The 20271-nt window shown below is 52.6% G+C and overlaps 4 protein-coding genes across 5 annotated transcripts in view; all 4 read right to left on the bottom strand.

The window, feature by feature from the left end:
* The window catches only part of Hoxb3 (homeobox B3), a 55168-nt gene extending 45807 nt beyond the window's left edge, over positions 1-9361 (bottom strand). The window contains exon 1 of the mRNA XM_051158385.1: positions 9297-9361. The gene's annotated coding sequence lies outside the window, so the exon portion shown is untranslated. The remainder of the gene's footprint in view (positions 1-9296) is intronic.
* On the bottom strand, positions 623-3241 carry Hoxb6 (homeobox B6). Its single transcript, XM_051158394.1, has 2 exons — positions 2567-3241; positions 623-1506 (listed from the first exon to the last, which is right to left on the bottom strand). Exons 1-2 carry the CDS (start codon positions 2979-2981, stop codon positions 1247-1249), a joined length of 675 nt encoding a protein of 224 aa, XP_051014351.1. The 5' UTR covers positions 2982-3241; the 3' UTR covers positions 623-1246.
* Positions 9362-12753: 3392 nt separating the features above from the next.
* Hoxb7 (homeobox B7) lies at positions 12754-16207 on the bottom strand. Its single transcript, XM_051158395.1, has 2 exons — positions 15428-16207; positions 12754-13117 (listed from the first exon to the last, which is right to left on the bottom strand). Exons 1-2 carry the CDS (start codon positions 15825-15827, stop codon positions 12858-12860), a joined length of 660 nt encoding a protein of 219 aa, XP_051014352.1. The 5' UTR covers positions 15828-16207; the 3' UTR covers positions 12754-12857.
* Positions 16208-18040: 1833 nt separating this feature from the next.
* Positions 18041-19665, bottom strand: Hoxb8 (homeobox B8). 2 transcript variants are annotated; one of them, XM_051158392.1, is made up of 2 exons: positions 19186-19665; positions 18041-18403 (listed from the first exon to the last, which is right to left on the bottom strand). In XM_051158392.1, the coding sequence occupies exons 1-2, from the start codon at positions 19607-19609 to the stop codon at positions 18096-18098; spliced, it is 732 nt and encodes a 243-aa protein (XP_051014349.1). In that variant the 5' UTR covers positions 19610-19665; the 3' UTR covers positions 18041-18095. The 2 variants fall into 2 exon arrangements, with proteins under 2 accessions (XP_051014349.1, XP_051014350.1); XM_051158393.1 differs by having other exon boundaries at positions 18041-18400.
* Between the last annotated feature and the right edge of the window lie 606 nt (positions 19666-20271).

Genomic DNA, 20271 nt, shown 5'->3' with positions numbered 1-20271 from the left:
AATATGAGAAGGGGCACCCTGGAGCCTGTAGACAAGCTGTGGAGAGATGCCCAGGGGCCTCATTTTTCAGTCTCCAGAGCAATAGGCCAGGGAGCCGAGGGCCAAGACCGGCAGAGACAGGCATGTGGGCGGGCCAAAAGGCCAGGGGCCTTGGCTCGCAGAGGACAGGGGGGGAAAAAAAACCCTGCTGAGGCGCCCAGACCCGCCTTGCGCTAGGTCTCTCCAAAGGCTCTGGGCAAGGAGGCCTCAAGTGGCATCCCTCCAGAGTCTCACAACCAAGGCAAACTTAGAGAACAAGAGGGGAAAGGCTTCCTCCATCCCTCAAGTCTGAATGGAAGAAGCAATTGTGAATTTAGCATCAGGGAGGCACAACCAACGCTGAGGCCTGGGAGGACCAACCGCTGGCCTCTGCTTTTAGCTCCTGCTTTTACCTCAACATTAACTTCCGAATTGAGTCTGGCAGTTGGGAAGGCCCTGGGACCTCCCCCCTCAACCATGATTCTTGCCTTTGCCTTTCAGGCTCAGGGGTGACAGGGCCGCTGAAAGCTATGGAGGGGGAAAAAATGGCAGGGAAAGATTGGATGTGATCGAGCTGCGAGTTTTCACATCTTTATTATTATTATTATTATCATCATCATCATCATGATCATTATTAATAATATTAATATTATTACCGAAGTATTTCACGTCCAGAGCTAAGACAAGACTACAAACACAACACATAGAAAATTAATAAAATAGAACTTTGTTTTCTTCTGAGGCTCCTCTTCTTACTTCTAGGTAGTATGTGCTCCTTCCAGTGACTTTGGGGGAGGGGGTAGGAGAGACAAGTCTGGGGTCAGGGAGTCTTTCAAGTCCCTGCTGAGGGGGACAGCGAATCTACCATTGAACCGTGCACGGGGGACATGGACAAAGTGAGACCCGACAAGGACAAGAGCATGTTGCTCTGCTTCCAGGAGACAGCAAGTGAGTCCAATTCTCAGTTCTCACCAGGGAGGCTGATGAGGCCAAAGTGGGCTCTTCAGGGAGGGAGGAGGCGCTGGGGTGCTGGGTGGGCAACCTCCAAGCGCCGGGGAAGAGCTCTGCGGAAGGGGGTGTCCAGTAGAGCGCTGGGCCCCGCCCGTCTTGCGCTGGAGAGCAAGTCCCCAGACTCTCCCCCGACCGCAGAACCTTCTGAGGCTTTCGGGTGCCCTCGATTTCCCCCACAGGCCTCTTCCTTCGCGTCCCCCCTCCCTTTGCAGCACCTTCACTCGGCTGGTTTCTCTTCCTCCTCCTCCGCACTGAGCTGAGACGCACTGAGCAGTTTGCTCTCTTTTTTCCACTTCATGCGCCGGTTCTGAAACCAGATCTTGATCTGCCGCTCGGTCAGGCACAGGGCGTGCGCGATCTCGATGCGCCGCCGGCGGGTCAGGTAGCGATTGTAGTGAAATTCTTTCTCCAGCTCCAGAGTCTGGTAGCGTGTGTAGGTCTGGCGGCCTCGCCGACCGCTGGGCCCAAAAGAGGAACCTGTTACACAAAGAGGAGAAACTGAGGCCCTGGGGTCAGCGCATCAACTCCCTCAGCCCCTCCCCCACTTGGCCCTCAAACGTAATGCTAGGCCGTCTGGAGTTGTCTTTCTCCTCGCCCATTCCTGGGTACCCCTTTCCCATTCCTCCAGCGCCCCCTCCAGATTCCCTCTCGGACTCTTAGGCCAATTCTTTCTTTCAGTCTAGACTTTAGTGGGGGAGGGGAGGGGCAGTTGAACTCCCACCTGAGCTTAGGGGGAGGGGCTGGCCAGGTGTGTCTCCTACTAGCTGTATCTTTTCTTTCCTTTCCTTTCTACCCGTCCAGTTCTCCCTGCCCTACTCGACGATAGATTCTGGCCCTTAATCCATAATGACGTGGATCGATCCATAGTCCGCATTAACAGCTCCTCACTTTCATGTCCTGCTAATGGACATCAATTGGGACTTGAAGCCGACAAATAATCCAACCTGAGACCCAGGCGCCGGCTTGCCCCTCTCACTCCCTCCGCTTGCCTCCTCTTATTATTCCTCCTTCCTCAGACTACTGTCTCTTTCTGGTGTCTCAGCGCTCCCCAGTCCCCCACCCCCAGCCCCAGGGAAATACAATCCAGGACCCAGTAAACTTGCCCTTGCAGGCGTCATGCCACCCCTCCCCCCTTTCATGACGCACTCTTGTTTTTAATGGAGTGGTCTTTGGGTGCGGGGACCCAGAAGATCTGGATAAGAGAGGGAGAGGGCATAGAGGAAAGCAAACCCAGAGACTAAGTATCCTGTCCTCTTCGTGACCAGCAATCCCAGCCTGACTCTTTCGGAGAGCCCACTTACTCCCCCCGACCCCCCAGCCCCCCCGCCTTGCTGTGCAGCTGGGACTTTGCAAACTTTGCAACTTCTGAGGTCAAGAGAACTGATCTAGAGTCAGGGGCCCAATCTTGCCCTATCTGCTGAGCTGCCCACCTAGTTCCTAGTGGGAGAATGGGGGGGTGACACTCATTAGTTATGCCTCTCTGCTTGCCCCCTACCCTACCCCGGCCGCGCGCGGGACAGAGGGAAGTCTCACTCACTGTTACACGAATTCATGCGCTGCATCCACGGGTAGACAGGCGTGGAGCACTTCTGTTCCTCGGTCTCTCCAAACACGCTCTTGTCCTGTGCGCAGTCGGACTTGCGCGGCTCAGGATGGAACGGGGGAGGCTCATCAGCGCCGGAGAGGGCGCAGGCCGCGTCCTTCTCCCGGTAGAAGGCAGGCGCCGGCCCATAGTCGCAGGGCGCCGCCCGGCCATAGCCGCCGCCGGCTGGTGGGTAATAGGAGGATGTCGCAAAGCCCTTGTCCTGGCCCGGTCCCGGCCCATAAGGCGCGGGGTAGTGTCGCAGCGGGTCCGCATAGCCAGAAGAGTAGAGCGGCAGCTGGCCCAGGAAGGACTCCTGCCCGCTGGCCAGAGTGACGGGGAAGGTGGAGTTCACGAAATAGGAACTCATCGGGAGGGAGGCGCGCGCGGCCGCTGCTGCTCCGCCGGGTTTATGATTTGTTGTGTTTTATAGTCCGAGCGCCGCGCCTATTAGTAGTATAGCCGAGATTGGGTTTTAGCTGAGGGGGGATGGCGAGGTGCCAGTGAGGGCCAGAAGGAAATACAACCATCTGATCCAACACTGACCAATGGCAGAGGCAGGAATTGTCAAATAGCACCCAGGAGGAGCGCAGCCTGCACGAGGGACCCGCGCACAAACCTATCAACCTTTCCCCCTCCCCTTCTCTTCTTCTTCTCTCTCTCTCTCTCTCTCTCTCTCTCTCTCTCTCTCTCTCTCTCTCTCTCTCTCTCTCTCTCTCTCTCTCTCTCTCCCACAACGCGCCCTGTTCCACCTACGTAGGATTTGCGAAAGAGACGTCTGCGCTTTTGAGGGAGGAGAAAACATTTAGATGGAGATCATCCTATTCCCCAGTGATGAAATAAATACACCCCTCCCCCCACCCCACGCAGGAATAGGGAAAAGTTAATTGTGTTTTCAGAAAAGTTAACCCCTGCATTGCATGGGCCCAGTCCCTTAAAGGAAGGCTAGGTAAATCCCCACGGATATCGTTGAGAAAGAATGAAGGAAAAAGGTCTGTTTCTAGGGTCTTGTGCTACTAAAGAGGAAAGCAAAATTGTCCGCTTATTTGCTTCCTTTTAGAAACGGGGGTGGGGGTGGGAAGAAACATCCTTCTTCGAAGGTTTGGAAAAATCGTTTGTACCGATTATCAGGTCTGCCTCCCCACATTTTAAGCTTAGGTTTATCTTGTCAAGGCTTCAACACAACTCTCCAGGTTAGAGAGGGCAAGGCAGAACCCTCTGCCTAGAAGACCCAGAGGAAGGAAATGCCAGGGGTATGTGGGGCCAGCTTCTCCCTCTGGCTGCTCTGCTAGGCTACTTACTAGCTTCTGGCAAGCCAGTCCCAAAACAGCTCAGCTGGCCTGGTTGCAGTCTTGACTGAGAATGGGGTCCTAGAGAAAGAAACTAATAGTCCCTAAACTTGGTATTATGGGGTGGAGGGGTAAGGTGCTACCCCAGCCAGGTGACTTTGCTTGTTTGCATCTCTAATCTGCCTGTAGCTCTCACTCTGCCTCCACTCAATCCACTTAATCCGCCCTTACCTCTCACCCCAAATGACGTAAGAGTAACCCCTGGCTACAGTTGTGTGTGTGTGTGTGTGTGTGTGTGTGTGTGTGTGTGTGTTTAAAGAATCAAGGTTATCAGTAAATCTGGATGCAGAGAAGAAAAAAAATTATCTTAGAAATGTGAGTCCTCAGACTCTCATATTAGAGAAGATGAGAGCCCACTGAAAAGAACCTCTCTCTCTTTCCCTGCGCTCTCTATAAATTAGTAATCCCCTTCCCCCAGAAAATTCCTTTCCAAGACTTGGTTTAGATTTAGTTTTGTAAGAAGGGAAGGGAATTCTGGCTGCTAGGTCCTCCTAGAGACTCAGCTGGTGTGTCCACTCTAGCTCAAACACCCACACCCCTCTTGCTTCTCAGCCGCTTTCCAGCCCCCTCCAATGCCTTATGTTTTGTATCACCTGCTTAGCTGCAGTAAGAGCTTGGGAGCGAAAGAGTATGTCTGTGTTCTTTTTCTCACTCATCCAAAAGAAATGAGGACAGATTCTCAAGCTGGAGGACCCCAATGTATCTCTGACATTCTAAAATGTACACACAGGCCAACGAGTGAAGAGTTTGATAACCTTCCTTCCAATCTGATTACAGGAAGAACTGGGGTGTAGGGTGGTGATGTCTGAGGTCGGACCAGGCTGGCCCACCTCTGCCTTGTTCATTGGGTACCCTTTTCGTGGGCCAACTCTGCCCACCAGAAACAGGGAAAGGCTGAGAATGGGTCATCAAGAGTGAGGATTGGTTTGGCTGCAAAGTGGTCCCTGAACCTCTTTGAACTCAAAGCAACTGCAAGGCTGTCCCTTTTGTGGGAAAATGAGCATCCCTGGGTGCCTCTCTTAGCCTTAATCCGTGTGTGTGTGTGTGTGTGTGTGTGTGTGTGTGTGTGTAAGCACCTTTTTAAAAAGAAGCTCAAATCTCCTAAGGGTGAAGAAATCATAAATGCTCCAATCTAGAAATGGCTAGGCCCGTTCTGAGCGAGGACTAGGGGCTATTTCAAGAAGGGAAACAAGACACAGAAGAATGCCCCATTTCCCACCACCACCCCATCTTGCCACTGAGGCTGGGCCTTGGGCCTTGGCCTTTCTCCCCGGTCACAGTGCCCTCATCATAGGAAATACGGTATAGTTGTCCGTGTAAAGTATGGTCAAAGAGGAGGTGAGGGAGGAGGCTTTCTCCTGTGCTAGAAGAGGGGGTGGGGGGAAAATAATTGCCTTATCCTTTAAAGTAGCAGCCCTCTGAATTAGCCTCACCTCTGCAGGTTGCTTGTCTGAAGATGGAGCCACTACAGGCCGGGCCAGGGCGCCTGGAGTCGGGCATGAAAGGAAATAGCGCCTCATCGCTCTTATCTAAGCCCAGAGGTATTTATGAGCGTTTATTCATCTGATCCGTTTGTTTGGGAAAAAGAGCAGGCAGGCAGAGCTGGGCCAGAGACCTCTGGTTTCTGGAGCCAGATCTCTGCAGATCTGTCTGTGATTCTATCCTCCTCAGTTTGTCTGTCTCCACTGGGAAATATGTAAATACACAGCAGGCACCAGCCAGTTCTCCGTCAGGGTTCTTGCTCCCTCATTCACAGAGGGGAGGGATGTAAATATATACCAAGTCTTGAGTACACATCAGTGGAATTGTCCTGATACCCCACAGGCAGGATTTATAATTGTGATTTTCTGTGCTTTGAGCCTGCAGTCCCGTGGGTGAGCAGGCACATTCCAGCTCCCAGAGAAATGTTGCCTAAGCATGTTCAGCTCAGGAGTGAAAATCTCTGGAAGGTAATCTTAGGAATGGCGTTTGCCTGTGTGAGGAGGAGGTGAGACAATATCTAGGCTTCCTGTTTCCCCTAAGACACAAAATCCTCCTTGGATAGTGGGTGCTTTCTCCCTATTCCACCCCCAACTTCACCTGGGGTGGGGGGAGGGTGAAAAAAATCTCTCAAACCCAATTCTCCCCCTGAATTCTGATGTTTCCCAGTGGTACAATGTGATAGCTTCTACAGATTGGAAAAAGGCTCTTTAACTTGGACACTCTGCCCTAAAATCGGCTGGTCCAAACCGAGGTACAAAGACCTCATTTCCATTATGCAAATGAGCGGCATTCTCTCTGATCTTCTAGGAGGAGAAGACGATCCTTCCCTCCTCGCCTTCGCTTCATCTTTATCCTAAGAGCTCCCCCCCCCCAAAGTGGTTCAAGCCCTGTAGTAGCTTGACTTCACCTCCCTATGTTTCCTTCTGGTTGCCCAAAAGAAAAAAAATTGGGAGGGCCCCAGACCTTCCTGCCAGACCCCTCGAGGCCTCCCGCAGAGCGACTCACTAAGCTGGGCCACCCAGCCGCCAGAAAGCTACTCTCCACAAGGGGGAAAAAAAAAAGCTTAAAGATCAGCTTCGGAGGCTTAGAGTCCAGAGGCGTCTAGGGCGCTGGGTAGCGGCGGTGGTGTGTACCCCCACCCCCAGCACTACACAGCCCCTAGATCCTCAGCTCCCAGCCAGACCTTAGTAACACCTTAGCCAGCCTGGCACCGCAGGCAATTTCCTGGAGCCCCCGCCCAAGAGCGGGGGCTACAGCACCTTGAAAGGAGCAGCCAGAGCTTCCGCCTACAGCTTGAAAGCCCGAGCTAATCAGTAACCGGTGAGACTGGGGCCAAGACTCCAACGCCGCAGCGGAGGCGCGCACCCCGCCCTCATCAACCCCCTTCTGGGAAAGCGGTTCCGCTAGCCGAGTGTAAGGGGTCCGCAGGAACGGAAATTACAGCAGTTTGGGTTCTTTAAAGATATCTTCTCCTTCCCAATTTTCCATCAAAGTTTTTTTTTTTTTTTTGCGTCGATTTCGCTAGAAACGATCGAGAATGGGGGAGGGGACCAACACCCACTGGCAAACACCAACAGTTTCCAGAAAACTCAGTTCGACTCCTTCACCACGGACTCTGCCAGCTTAGGAATTGGCAAAACCCACAAACCAACGGGAAGAACACAGACTGGGTTTGTCTTTTGACAACCGAGTGGAACTGCCTGGTCGGCGCCTCCCTTGACGGGGCCCCCTCCCTTGGCTGAGAAGAAAATTAAATACACCTTGAACAGATTTGGCTTCACACCTCTCCATCGGCCCCCCCAATCGTGTCTCGTGTTTTAGGTGGTGATGGGTGGGGGTCGTGGGTCTGAACCCTCAACCCTTTGGTTCAGTACCCCCTGCCCGTGGGTTGTAGTATTGCTCCTCTCAACAGCCTCCAGGTTTGTGGCTGGAATGAGTAAGGGTGTACAGGAGATGGGAGAAGGTTGAGGATAATGCGACAAGAGACTCTTTCTGCTTTCTAATCTACACCCGGGGACTAAGATGCTGTAGAAAGCATCAGCGTGGACCGGAATCCCACCGAACCGCGCGCAGCATGGGCTCCAAGCAAACACACAGGGCTCGGAGAGTGTCGAGCCGCTTGCTGTGCCAAAGCCCGCCTATCCCAGAACGGACGGTAGATGGCAGCAAACTGCATAATTTGGGTCAGAGGAAACTGTTTGAAGGACGATTTATAACCCACCGAGACTACAGGAGGAAAAGACCTTTAGCTTGAGTGGGTTTGGGGAAATATTTCCGCCGCAAATAGGGTCCGAGCGTCCGAGATGTCGGCGAGTCATTTCTCTTGCTATGAAGCCATGGTGTCTCAGTGAGCCAGTCCAGGCCTGTGTCTCTAGAGCTTTTTTTTTTTAAATCTGGGCTCCCAGGAAGCCCCAGTCTTGTGCCACAAGTGGCTATGGCTCCTTTTCCGAATAGCTCAGGAGGCCAAATGTACCCTCACACTCGCCTCGGATCCTAAAATCCCAGACAATCAAAGCCTGAGCCTCAACCACCTTGCATAGGCTTTTAAGAAACAGGAAGGCAGCCAATCTCTATTCATGCAAACCAAACTAATTCACAATGTGTCCCGCCCTTCACGCCCAAAGTCACTTCTCTCTCTACATGTAGCTTTCCTAGAGACCCTTCACCTCGTTTCTTAGCTCTCACCAGCCGACCTGAACCCTACTAGCTACTTTAGGAATCTGTCTGATACCAGACAGATCTCTCCGCTTGCCCCACCCTCAGGAAGCTAGGAACAAATATTGGGCGCTGAGAGATAGGACTTATCTCTGAACTCAGCCTCCTAGCTCACACCACTGGGTTCTCTGGTTATGTATCTTTTTCTTTTTGTTTTTTTACCCACCCCCAACACACACACATATACCAAATGGATTTTTGTGTACATGCCTGAAACAACATGCTAAAATCTCTTCACATCCACATTTGAACCTAGGAAAGTTTGAAACGTCTCCATATCAGATATGCATTTTTCTTCACCAAAATCCATACATCCTACAGCAATAAAACACAGTAGCAGAATCAATCACACACAGACCAACAGATTTTAACCTACCGCATTAAAATCACAAAACTCTCTCCCTGCAGACGAGGCTCCCTCGGGCTGGCGGGAGTGGCAAGAGACCTGGGCGTTCTCCGGCTAGTTTCCTGGGGTGTCTCCCTTGCTTTGGGGTCTTTCACCCACAACCCTTTCATTTCAGAAATATCTCCGAAGGAAGATAGCGAACATTTCTCTGTAAAAAATGTCACTCTAGCTGCCTCCTCGCCCTCGGCTGGCCTTTGCGGAGATTCCAGGCCCTACAGAGACCAGGACGTCCCTCAGCGCCACCGCCCCTCGTGCCAATGCAGCCGGGAAATCGCTGCTATCCACACTGGCTAAGAGGACTACAACCCGGCAATCGCGGGAGGCCAGGGCCAGGGAGAGGTGGAGGGAGGTGAGCACAACCCCCCCCCCCGCAAGGGTCAGAGCAACTGGCCAACGTGGCTGTAGCCCAGACACCCCCTCCCCACTCTCTCTTTCGCAGGCCCCTCTCTGGAGCTCTCTCCTAGCTAAAACGGCAACATAAAACTGGCCTCAGAGGCCCTTTTCCGTTCCTCCTCCCCCCATCTTCCCTGCAGCCGCTCCCCCTCCAGGAAGCAGCCACCCCTCTCTCCACCATAGAATTTCCTTGGGAAGCCTCTCCCAGCAGCACCCAGAGGTGGGGTTCAACCCGGTCTTGAGATGGGGGGTGGAGGAGGGAGAAAAGCCTAAGCCCCACCCCCTGCAAAAAAAAAAAAAAACCGATGCAAAAGAATAAGAATTGTAGAATCTCTCTTACCTTTGCAGAACTTGGGGTTTTGTGGGGCGTTTTTTTTCCCCCTCCGGATTCAAAAGGTGGGGAGGGAGGGGGGGAAAAAGGAGCGTTCGGTTTCTTCTTCAGCTTCCAGATAATATTGTCCCAACCTGAGAGCCGTCGTTTCCCTCTCTCAGACTTGAGAGAGAGGTTGTTTCGCTTTTCTGACATTTGCATAGAAAATGGAGTAAGTTCTGGCTTTGAAAAATGGTCTCAGGCTGCAGTCCTGGGCAGATTGTCCGTTTACCTTTCATGGCGACTAAAAATCCCAGATCAGCAAGCAAATTGACTTAGGAATCAAAAATTATTTTTTGGTTCTCTCTTTTGTGTAATTCCCACCCCTCCTTCCCTCTCTCACTCACTCTTCTCTCTCCCCCCTCTCTCTTCCTCTCTCTCTCTCTCTCTCTCTCTCTCTCTCTCTCTCTCTCTCTCTCTCTCTCTCTCAAGCTGATATTGAAGGATAAAAATATCAAGAGGCTGGACGGAGCCCTGAAGGACGGCAGTGCTCCGACCTAGGTGTGGTGTCCAAAAGAATGCTGCATTATAACCACCAGGGAAATGATAGAAAGTTCATGTTCACCATCGCCCGGCCACATGACCGGCGCTGGCCAATCGCTGGATTCAACCACTCATAAACTTCTATCACAAAGTTGTAAATTTTCATAAAACAACAAGGAATTTATTGCATTTCTTCATGGCCGCTCCACCAGCAACCCTTTCCTCGGTCGCCATCTTCTTTTCTTCCCCTTCTCTTTTCAGAGAAACCCCAATCTGAGACAGGGTGAGATTTGGGGTGCAAAAATTCAGGGTGGAGAAGCCATAAAGGTTCAGCTAGAACCGGGGTTTTCTCTGGAACCTCCTCGTTTTCCTCGAGAACTCTGCCTGTCTTTTATAGTAAAAAAAAAAAAAAAAAATCCCCCCCCAATCTTCCACATGGGACTGTCCTGAGGCAATAGGAGGGTGAGGTGAGAGCTACAGTCGGTGCTGGAAGCTGCTCTCTGCTGTATCGTGGCAAAAAAAAAAAAAAAAAAAAAAAAAAAGAAAAGAAAAGAAAAAAGAAAAAAAAAAAGAAAGAAAGAAAGAAAAAGAAAAAGAAAAAAGAAAGAAAGAAAGCTCCTGTAACCCCCTCTCCTCCTCCTCTGAACACGCCCCCCCCATTCCTAACTCTAGAGACTGTGAGATTTCCCCCACCTGTGAGGCTTGCAGCATTGCAGGTGTGTGTGTAGGGGGGGGGGGTCGGCCCACAGGGTCTAATTTTTGCCTCGGGAGGGAAGGTGTACTGGATGGAGCCCAAGCTTAGTAGTCTAACAAGCAGACTCTGCACCTCAGCACCTCAAAAACTGGGGGAGGGAAAAGCCAGATCGCGGCCTCTCCAGCCTAAACACCACCCTAGGAGAAATCCGCGCGCTCTTCAGGGGTTGTTGTGGCCACTACTACCGCGCTCCCCGCCACCCCCACCCCCCAGCCCGCGCCCCGTACCTTTTCTTACAAATTGAAGGCTCAGGTTTTAAGGCCCTTTTCTTACAAATTGAAGCCCCGGGTTTTAAGGTCCCTTTTTCACAAATTCAAATTAAGCGGATTATTCTGGAAACCAACCACCTTTCTCAAACCCTTTCGTCTTCACATAGTATTCTTTTAACAGTCAAGGGTTTGTAAACGAATAAATATTTAAAAATCAGCACCTCAAGTCTGGGTGTAAAAAAGACACTGTTGTTTAGGGATTTGTCCAACAAGTAAGGATTTACAAAGAATTAATAATAATTCACTCTATTTTTCTAGGTTTAAAAAAACTCAATCTTTTAGGTTGAGCGTCTGGTGATCAAATGAAGAAAACGAAATAATCTCCTTTGTAAAAAAAATTTTTTTCTTCTTCTTCTTCCCCCTCTCTGTGTGTGTGCTCCTCAGAATATTCCAGGTTGGCAGCACTCAAGAGCAGGCTGAACAGCACAGAGGAAGCCTTGGTGGCCTGCGCTGCCAAGCTCGCTGCGGCCACTGCTGCGGCCACTCCAGCCCGGTAAACTCTGCTCTGACTCAGGCATGGCACTGGTTTTTCTCTCCCACTTTAAAGTTTCATATGGGTCATCCATGTCAATTCAGAAAGAAATAGATTTTAGCACATAAAGTAAAAAATATATTGAAATAAAATCAAGGAATCACTCTGACGTAGGAAAATGTTTGCCGACTGAGCGGAAAGCTATGTTTGCTCTGGGCAGGCTAAGAGGCCTCTACCAGCCATCCTGGCCTTTGCCCAAGCCTCTCCAGAGGTAGAATGGATGGGGTGTCTACCCTTCGTTTTCCTACCATGTCTCTTTTTGAGGCTTACCATTTTGGATTTTATCACTGTATTTGTGGTTGGTCACCAGGCTCGGATTTCATAGTCTCATTTAAAGGCCTGGACAAGAAAAGGTGTTTGTGAAACTGGAAGCAGTTAAATTTGGGGTTGTATGTTTTATGTGTGTGACTGAGCATATGGTCCCATGGATGTATTTACTTGAGGGCAAATGTTAGTCTCTGTTTAGAAGCCAATGTGTAAATGGACATTGGTGTGTATCAATGTGTCTGTGAGTGCCTGTGAATGTGTCGTAACTTGTGAGTGTGTGTGAAAGTGAATGCATGTGTTCTGGGCATGGAGCGGGGCTGGGGTGGGGTGGGGGCATGTGTGAAAGCCTGTGTGTATATTTGTCAATCTATGGATGTCTATGTTTATTTGTGACTGTAACTGTGTATACATTTGTGTACTGACAGCTTGTAAATATGGAAATTATGTGTCTTGGGAAAGTATAAAAGGTGTGTGTGGGGTGTGTGTGTTGTGTGTGTGTGTGTGTGTGTGTGTGAGATATGGGGGTTCATTAGCTGGCCGTCTCCATAGCAAGGGCATCTGGAAAATAAGAGCAAACTCAGCACAGACTAACAAGGCCAGCAGAGGGGCTCTGGGAAACCCACCTGCTACCAACCTTGATTTCCCCACCCCTCCCTCAGCCATAGGGAGACAGGAAATACTGCATCCGTTGATTTTAAATTCTGTTTTATTTTCCATCCTTTCAGATACACAGAAAGAGGCCCACGGGTAGGAGCCAGGATCAGCAGCCAAGTGCACCAGACACAGAAGCTAGTGGGTCCTCGGGGCTCCCTAAGGCCCTTGTAGTGCTGCTACGGGGAAGTGTGGGGTAGGCAGGGGACCACGAGCTAATCTGTTCATCCGGAACCACAATTCACAAAGACAGCTTCAAAGAAGGCTTACAAAACAGCAAGATTCTACAAAGACCTTACTAGCAACATAGAAAAGAAGAGGCACATTCCAGAAAGCCACCGAGCAGGTAGATAACGTCCTCCCATACTGTACAAAAACAGACACGCTTTCCCATAGGTAGTATTTTTTTTTTTTACAATGTTGAGGAACCCAAGTTTCACCCATCTCTCTCCCTATTTTATTTTAAACTGCTTCATTTAAATAGAGTTTTCCCCCTTATTTGAGTTTTCGTGCTTCAGTTCCCAGAATTGGGTTCTCCCCCTCTTTTCTCTCCTCCTCTTCACTTTCTCTGTCCCTCACTCTTCCTCCTCCTCTTCCTCCTCGGCTTCTGCCTTGTCCTGGCCAGTGACCCCGGAGCCTGAGGTTTTATTCTCCTTTTTCCATTTCATGCGCCGGTTCTGAAACCAGATCTTGATCTGTCTTTCGGTGAGGCAGAGCGCGTGCGCGATCTCGATGCGCCGGCGCCGGGTCAGGTAGCGGTTGTAGTGAAATTCCTTCTCCAGCTCCAGGGTCTGGTAGCGAGTGTAGGTCTGTCGGCCCCGCTTTCGGTCAGTCCCTACTCACAGTATTTAGGAGGGGTGGGGGAGGGACGGGGGGGGGGAGAGAATGAATCCGTGTGTGAAAAACACCAAGAGAATTCCAACCTCCTTCCTAGGTGGTTAGATGTTTAAGGGGAAAAACAACAACCCACATTGCTGGAACCAAATTAAGCCCTTTCACTGCCATGTGCAGAAAATAAAAATGCCCAGCTTCTCAAGGCAAACATTTGTTTTCTTTTCTTCTTTTCCTATGCGTGTATGTTGTGTGTTTGTGCCCACAAGAGTTGTTTTGTTTTTCAAATGGGGTCTTGCCTCTGACTGGCTTCAAACGGATGCCAACCATCCTGACTCGGCCTCCCAAGTGCTGTGTGCTGGGTTTACAGACCAGCCCTACCACACCAGATAGCCCTAGCGTCCATTGAAGGGTGGTTTCCTCAGCTCGGAGCTTCTGGACACCAGGTAGGTCTCAGCTGCTGCCTCCTGGAAGCTCTATTCCTAAGGGACTAGCATAGAATGGGGGGGGGGGCAAATTAATCCTGTTACTCTCTGGGGCCAGGAGCTCCAAGTTCTACCTTTGAAGTACGGGATTCAGGGAAGCCATATTTGTGTTCCTAGCTAGAAGAGGACGCCAGTCCTAGTCTGTGAAGAAAAGAAGCAAAAAGAGCCTCATAGGCCCAGTCCCCCCCACCCCCACCCCCAAGCCTGTCCTGGGATGGGGACGAGGCAAGAGTTTGATTTTCTCAGACCTTGGAATTATTAGTCTACAGCAGCTGCCTGCCTTCTGGTGTCCCCTTGGCCAGTAAGTATCAAGCAAGGCCTGGCTCCCTGCCTGCCTTCCTGCCCAGACCACCTAGTTGTCTGAGACAATCTTTGTGCCTCCCCAGGAATGCAAAGAAGAAAGGAAAGCCCATGGCCTATGTGAGAGAGAGAGGAAGGTGGAGATTCCTGTGGTGGGGTTGAAGGTCATCTGAGAACTTCCAGCTTAGGTCCAGAAGCCTGAGGAAACTCTGCAGAGCTGCTGGTATCAGCCCTCTTGGGAAGGAGACGGGAGAGAGGAAGGGCTGCGAAGGACCTAACTTTCAAATCAGCTATAAGCCAAACTGAAATGTTTATGAGGGAAAAGGCAGGGGGTGTGGGGGGGAAAGGGCTTGATACACCAACTGGAGAGTCAGTTCCATTACAGGTATCAGAAGGCATGAACACCAATACCCTCTGTGTGAGAACTGGTTTGCTCATGGCCCCACAACCCTGGTGAGTCTGAGAGTCTCTGACCCACCTTGGGTCTTCTGAGCCTTGGAGTTGGTGTCCAAGCCCATCTGCCATCGGGAAATGTAAGGAAGGGAGTTGTGAGGGTGTGTTTTGAAAGAAACCTTTTATGGAAAGAGGCCTTGGTATCTTATGGTTTCTACGTAAGTCTTAATTTGGTTCCATGGAGTCTTAGCCCCCCACCCCACCCCCCAAAGAGGAGATGCATCTTTTTGGAGTGATGCCTCCAAACTTAATTGTTGTCCCCCCACCCCACCCCCAGGGGTCCACAGGGCCCTGGAAAAGACACCTGAAAAAGCCATGCTCTCTCTGAAGGCCTCTGCCTCTTTTTCAGCCCGCCCTCCTAAGTGCACCAGGGGCGGTAGGGGTCAGGAGATTCATCACTCTGGGTCTCAGACTAACTCCCTTCACCTCTTTCTGGCTCTGTGTCCTCATCTGTGTCCTCTCTCTGGCTGGGTCCTCATCTCTTCTGTACCCCCCTCCTCCAGCCAGGCCTCTAGAGCCCACCTCTAATTGTCCTGATGGGAATAATGGGGGAGCAGGGTTGGCTGGAAAGGAAGGGGGAGGGGAGAACGGCTTAGCGCCATGGCCCCCTCCTCCACATCTTATCCAAGCTGGGCTTGGGGTGGGGGAGACACACCCAGAACTGAGCTTTCAGGCAGGGAAGGAGTGGGGGAGAGAGGAGAGAGACCCTAATGGCTATTCTCTGCACACCCCAGCCTTCCTAGGCAAGACAAACGGCCTCGTCTCCAGCCCGTGCCGGCTCTGCTGATAAATATTTAAAGCTAAAAGGCCCGGAGGAAGGGTTGGGGGCGGGCTGGGGGCTTTGAGCGCTATGGCGTCGGCAAAAAGAGATCCGCCAGGGCCTGAGAGCACCGAACAAAACTGAGGGTGGGGGCGGCGCGCGGGGTCCCAGCCCAGACTTAAACGGCCTGGCAATGGCCGATCTGCAGCTGGGGAGTACCCTGTACACAGAGAAGGGTGCCCTGCAAGGAAGGGGGCCCTTCTGGGCAATGTGGCCCGGACGTTGCGGCTCTGGACCGCTCAGTACGCGGCGTTACCTGAGCTTCGCATCCAGGGGTAGATCCGGAAGTTACTCTCGGCCGCCAAGTCCGAGTCCCTCTGCTCCTTGGCGCCAGCCGCCTTGGCGGGGTCGCCCGGACACACCCCGGAGAGGTTCTGCTCAAAAGGCGCGCAGTGCATGTTGAAGGAACTCGGTTCGAGCCCGTAGCCGGCCGCGTAGACGCCGGCCGCGCTCTGGCCCGCCATGCCACCCCCGCCAGAGTACAGGCCCTGCACCGAGGCGGAGAACGGGGCGCCCGGACCTGCTCCATAGCCCGGGCGCTGGGGGTTGGAGGCAAAGGCGCAAGAAGTTTGTTCGGGGAAGGCTCCTGGAGCGAAAACCGAACTTGCGGCTGGATATTTAGAAAATAAAGCATTCGCATAATACAATGAACTCATAATTTGGCCAGATGATTTGTAGTCAGGGACGTTTTAGTGTCGGTTTTACGAGATTCCTTGATATATTACAGAATTAGAGTCCAGATTTACACCAAAAAGGACCCCCTTTTTCCTCTTCGGACCACGTGACCCCGGCCCACGTGATATCCCCTCGGCCAATGATCTGACGGCCTCCCGGAGGCTCCCAGTAATGTGGAAAAAATTGTGTGGCGTTGGATTTATAAAATATGATCAATAATGAATGGGAAGGCCGGGCCCTGAGGATTGAGGCTGGGGGCTCAAGGGCCGCTGTCGACCCCCGCGGGCTGGAGGCAGCTTGCAGGCGAGATTTGGGGAGGAAGGAATTGAGCGCAAGAGAAAATAAATAACGTCTGAGCGATCCGTGTTGTCACCCCCCCCCATTTCCCCCAGCCGGTTACAGAGCAAGAGACAGACGCAGGGATTGAATGTGTGCAACGTGCTGCGTGGGTACTGGCCGAGTATTTATTAATTCGGGCTAATTCATCTGGGCTGATGCTGTTCTCCCAAGGGGAGGCATGAGGCGAAACTGGCCTTCCGGGTGTCTCTAAGCGCCCCAGTTGTAGAGACTAGATCTGGATCAAGGCATCCCCTAAGGCAGGAATCCAACCCACTGGCGCTGGATGCTGAGATTTCTGGTGACTAAAGGGGGGAAAAAGGAGTTGCCAATATAAAGATAGACAAAAATAAGAAGAGTGGAATGGGGTAAGGAGAAAAAGGAAGGGAGGAGAGCGGCTTGGGTCCGGCTCGCTGCTTTCCTGATTCCTGAAGGCGGATGCCTAACTCAGTGGAGCGTGGCTGCCAGCGGGGCAGAGGCAAAGGAAGGAAGGCCGCGGCAAACCGCGGCCTAGAAACTGGGAGAAAGTGATCATATCTCAGAGAGGGGAGGTAGGGAGGAACCTCTTCCCCCTGCTCCAGCTTCCCAACCTAAGTCCGAGAAAAATGGAAATGTAAACTCAGCAGCCCAGCACTCCGTCTTTTTCACCAGCCCCCACCCTCCCCACCCCGCCTAGGACACAGGCGGAAACAAAGGGGAGAGAAGTGGCAGGGAACGCTAGCCACCAGCCTGGGTACATCTCTTCACCGGAGCAGCCTGGGCACTGGAGTCTCCCGGGCCCAGCAGCCACAGATCGCAAGGGGAGGGGGGTTTCTCTTGGCTCCCCTCCCTTGATCCTCTCTCCACCAATCACGTGCAGCCGCCTCCCTCACCCCCACCCCAGCCCATGGGCCCAGGGACTCGCACCACCTGCTTTCAGCCCCCGCCCCCTCCTCTCTACGACCTAGCCTAGGCCGGCCCAGGAGCCTGCTGACCAGCTCCCCCCAAACCCTGCAAGGCGCCTAGGAGCGAATGAGGAGCGCTGGCCCGGGCCAATCTCGGGTTCTCGCTTGTAAACTTTATTGTAACTCTTCCGCCCTTTTCAGGCGCAGACAACAGAACAAAGTATAGAGGAACAACAAAATATATAATTAGCCCTCCCTCCCCCCCATAAAGCAATTCACGGATACAGGGTACTCTTCACAGTAAAACCTAAGAACACTTTTAACAACTGCTCACAGCGCGCATGCTAACTAAAGTAATCTCTTTTGAGAAACACTTAAGACGAAATTGTCAAACCAAAGGGGGGGATGGGGGAAAGGAGGAAAAGAGAGAAGCAAGAGAGAAAGCCAGCGAGCTAGGGAGGGCAGCGGGGGGGGGGGGGGGGGTTGCGAGGAAAGATGAGGACGCGGTGAGAGAAAGAGAGAGAGAGAAAGAGAGAAAGTGAGGGGGAGACAGAAAGAATTACGGTGTGAATAGGCAGTTTCATGTTGTTGGGAGAACTTAGCAGAAATCGGTACCTCGGTCATTTACAAAGAAGCACGTTCAAAGAAAAAAAAAAGACCATTGCACAAGGAGGCTTTTTTTTTTTACATGGGGAGGGGGCGAGGGGATTCTGCCAGGCCGCAGTCGATCACCCTCTCAGGACGAGGGAGTCCTTGCTTAAAATCCTTTTCTTTTTTTTTTCCCCCCAGCCCCCAAGAGAAGGGAAGGAGATCCACGGTAGCTCACACACAGAAGCTATTACGAGATACTACCACTAGCGGGGACTGGCGCGGCGGGGGACGCTGCGGTGGGAGGCCCAGCTCCTGGCTCGGCTTGCGGGACCAGAGCTCTCGGAGGCGGGGGGTCGGGCGGCGGCGGCGGCGGCGTGGTCGCGGGAGGGACCGGCAGACGTGCGGGCAAGCCCCGGCCCAAGCAGTCCCAACTGGAGCCTATTTCTTGTCACCCTTCTGCGCATCGCCCTGCTCGGCGGTCTCTGGCGCTCGCTCCAGCTTCTCTTTCTCCAGCTCCTCCTGCTCGCATTTACTGCTGGGAAACTTATCTTTGTTGTTTTCCTTTTTCCACTTCATTCTCCGGTTCTGGAACCAGATTTTGACCTGTCTCTCTGTCAGTCCCAACGCGTGCGATACCTCGATCCTCCGCTTGCGAGTCAGATAGGGATTAAATAGGAACTCCTTCTCCAGCTCCAGAGTCTGGTAGCGGCTGTAGGTCTGGCGGCCTCGCCTGCGTCCGGCGGCTGCTGGGAATGGGGGAAAAAGGGCGAGACAGAGGGGAAGGGTGGGGGAGGGGGCAGAGACAGAGAAGGTTGGAAGATTCGTGAACCAGCCTAGGAGACCAGCATAATAAGGGCAGGGGACCCTTATGCGGGGGCGGGAGGGGGCGCGGGGAGGCCGCGGTCATCAGAGAGGGGGGGCCGAGGGGGGACTAGACAGCTCTGAATGTGCGGGGGGCCATAAAAGAAGAGCCCCTTTCCCTGGTAACTAGAACCAGAGTGGGTGGGGGGCTCAAATATATTAAAAGTGCCATAAAGTTTAGGAGGAAGGATGTGAAGGGGTAAGAATAAAAAGCCAGAGTGGGGACCACGAACCCACCTTGAAAAGCCCCCAGAGCCTCTGCCCCAGAAGAAAAGTTTCTTCAGGGTAATTAAACTATAAAGCAATTGAGAAGTGCAAACGTTGAGCGCCCCCACTCCCACCACTCTTTCTCCACAGCCCCCATAAAACAGTAAAAGGGGAAAGGGGGGGAGAAAGAAAAGTAAAGGAGGGTGAGGAATTTATGGATTCAGGAAATTCAGTTAGTGCTTCCCCCCCCCCTTCAAAGGAAGCTTAAAGAAAAGGGGGAAAAAAGAAAAGAAAGTGGGAACGGAGAAGGTAGCTGATTGGAAAGAGCCCCACAAGTCCTCTAGCAGCAAAAGATGCTCCTAGCCTTCCCAGCCTCTCAACGCCGCCCTCCCCCCTCCCACAGGCTGGCCTGGGACCCTTCTGGCTCCTTCCTACCCCGGCAGGCCCGACAGGAGCTCACCTTGAGGGCGCATCCAGGGGAAGAGCTGTGTGGGTGACGGGCTCTGTTCAGACCCCTCGGCCTCTTCTCCTAGGCCGCTGGCGGCCGCAAGCTTGCAGTCTGCGTACTGCACCAGGTCTGGATCCTGCGCACCGAACAGGCTCTGGCGCTGCAGTGGGTCGTAGCCGTAGAAGTTGCCGGGGTCCCCGTGGCACGCCACGGCGCACGGGTTCTGCTGGTAGGGAGCCGTGGACAGCGATGATGGCCCGTGGTAGAACTCCTGAATTTGCGACGGGTGCTGGAAGCTGCCGCCGCTGCTGGGACCGTACACCACGGTGGGTCGGCCGCCCAGGTCCTGGGCGAAGCCGCAGTCATAATAATTGGGGCGCAGGGACTCCCCGGTTTTGTATTTGGAGAACAGTGAGTTGACGAAATAAGAGCTCATTTTATTGAATTTTGAGGCGGCGGCGGCGGCGCAGGCTGTAGTTGGGGGCTGTTGGGGAGGGGGGGGGGAGGGGGAAAGGGAGGGAGAGAGAGAGAGAGAGAAAAAAAAACGCGGATTCGCCGGCTCCTAGTCACCCTCGCCAGGAAAGGAGAGGAAAGGGAGGAGGAGGAAAAAAGAAGGAAGGAAGGAAGGAAAAGAAAGAAAAGACGATCTCGAAGCCGCCACACTTTTTGTGATTTCCAGGAATAGAAGAGCGAAGCCTGCAAAAGTCTAAGCCTGCATGGCAGCCGCGGCTCGCTCGCCCTCCCCCCACCCCCCACCCCCCAAACAAAAATATACCGCCACTTAAAGAGGTCCTCGCTTTACATTTCGAAGAAGGGATGCCAGTTCATAAACAGTTTTCGGTGATTTACTTCCCTCCAAATGAGTTGTTTCATATTTTGCCCCGTCTTTTCACCATCATTTGCATCCATTAGAGACCCCGCATCCTATTGGCTTCTGGGTACTCCTCCCGGACAGAACGCAGAGCGAGGGTGAGAGCGAGAGAGAGCGAGCACGAGAGAGAGCTAAAGCGAGAGAGCGCCAGGGAGTGTGGAGAGGGCAGGAAAAAAAGGAGGGGAAGGGAAAAAAACACTCAGGGAGAGAGGGGGAGAGGGGAGAGG

This window comes from Acomys russatus, chromosome 16 (assembly GCF_903995435.1).
Source record: "Acomys russatus chromosome 16, mAcoRus1.1, whole genome shotgun sequence".
Lineage (NCBI taxonomy): Eukaryota > Metazoa > Chordata > Mammalia > Rodentia > Muridae > Acomys > Acomys russatus.
This window is presented reverse-complemented; position numbering and strand designations above follow the sequence as displayed.

Excerpts from the sequence above, each read along its gene's own strand:
- Hoxb6 (XM_051158394.1), bottom strand. The coding sequence starts at position 2,981 with ATGAGTTCCTATTTCGTGAACTCCACCTTCCCCGTCACTCTGGCCAGC. Across the intron at positions 1,507-2,566 it reads GCGCATGAATTCGTGTAACA|GTTCCTCTTTTGGGCCCAGC; the intron begins GTGAGTGAGACT and ends TTTGTGTAACAG.
- Hoxb7 (XM_051158395.1), bottom strand. The coding sequence starts at position 15,827 with ATGAGTTCATTGTATTATGCGAATGCTTTATTTTCTAAATATCCAGCC. Across the intron at positions 13,118-15,427 it reads CCCCTGGATGCGAAGCTCAG|GGACTGACCGAAAGCGGGGC; the intron begins GTAACGCCGCGT and ends TACTGTGAGTAG.
- Hoxb8 (XM_051158392.1), bottom strand. The coding sequence starts at position 19,609 with ATGAGCTCTTATTTCGTCAACTCACTGTTCTCCAAATACAAAACCGGG. Across the intron at positions 18,404-19,185 it reads CCCCTGGATGCGCCCTCAAG|CAGCCGCCGGACGCAGGCGA; the intron begins GTGAGCTCCTGT and ends CCCCATTCCCAG.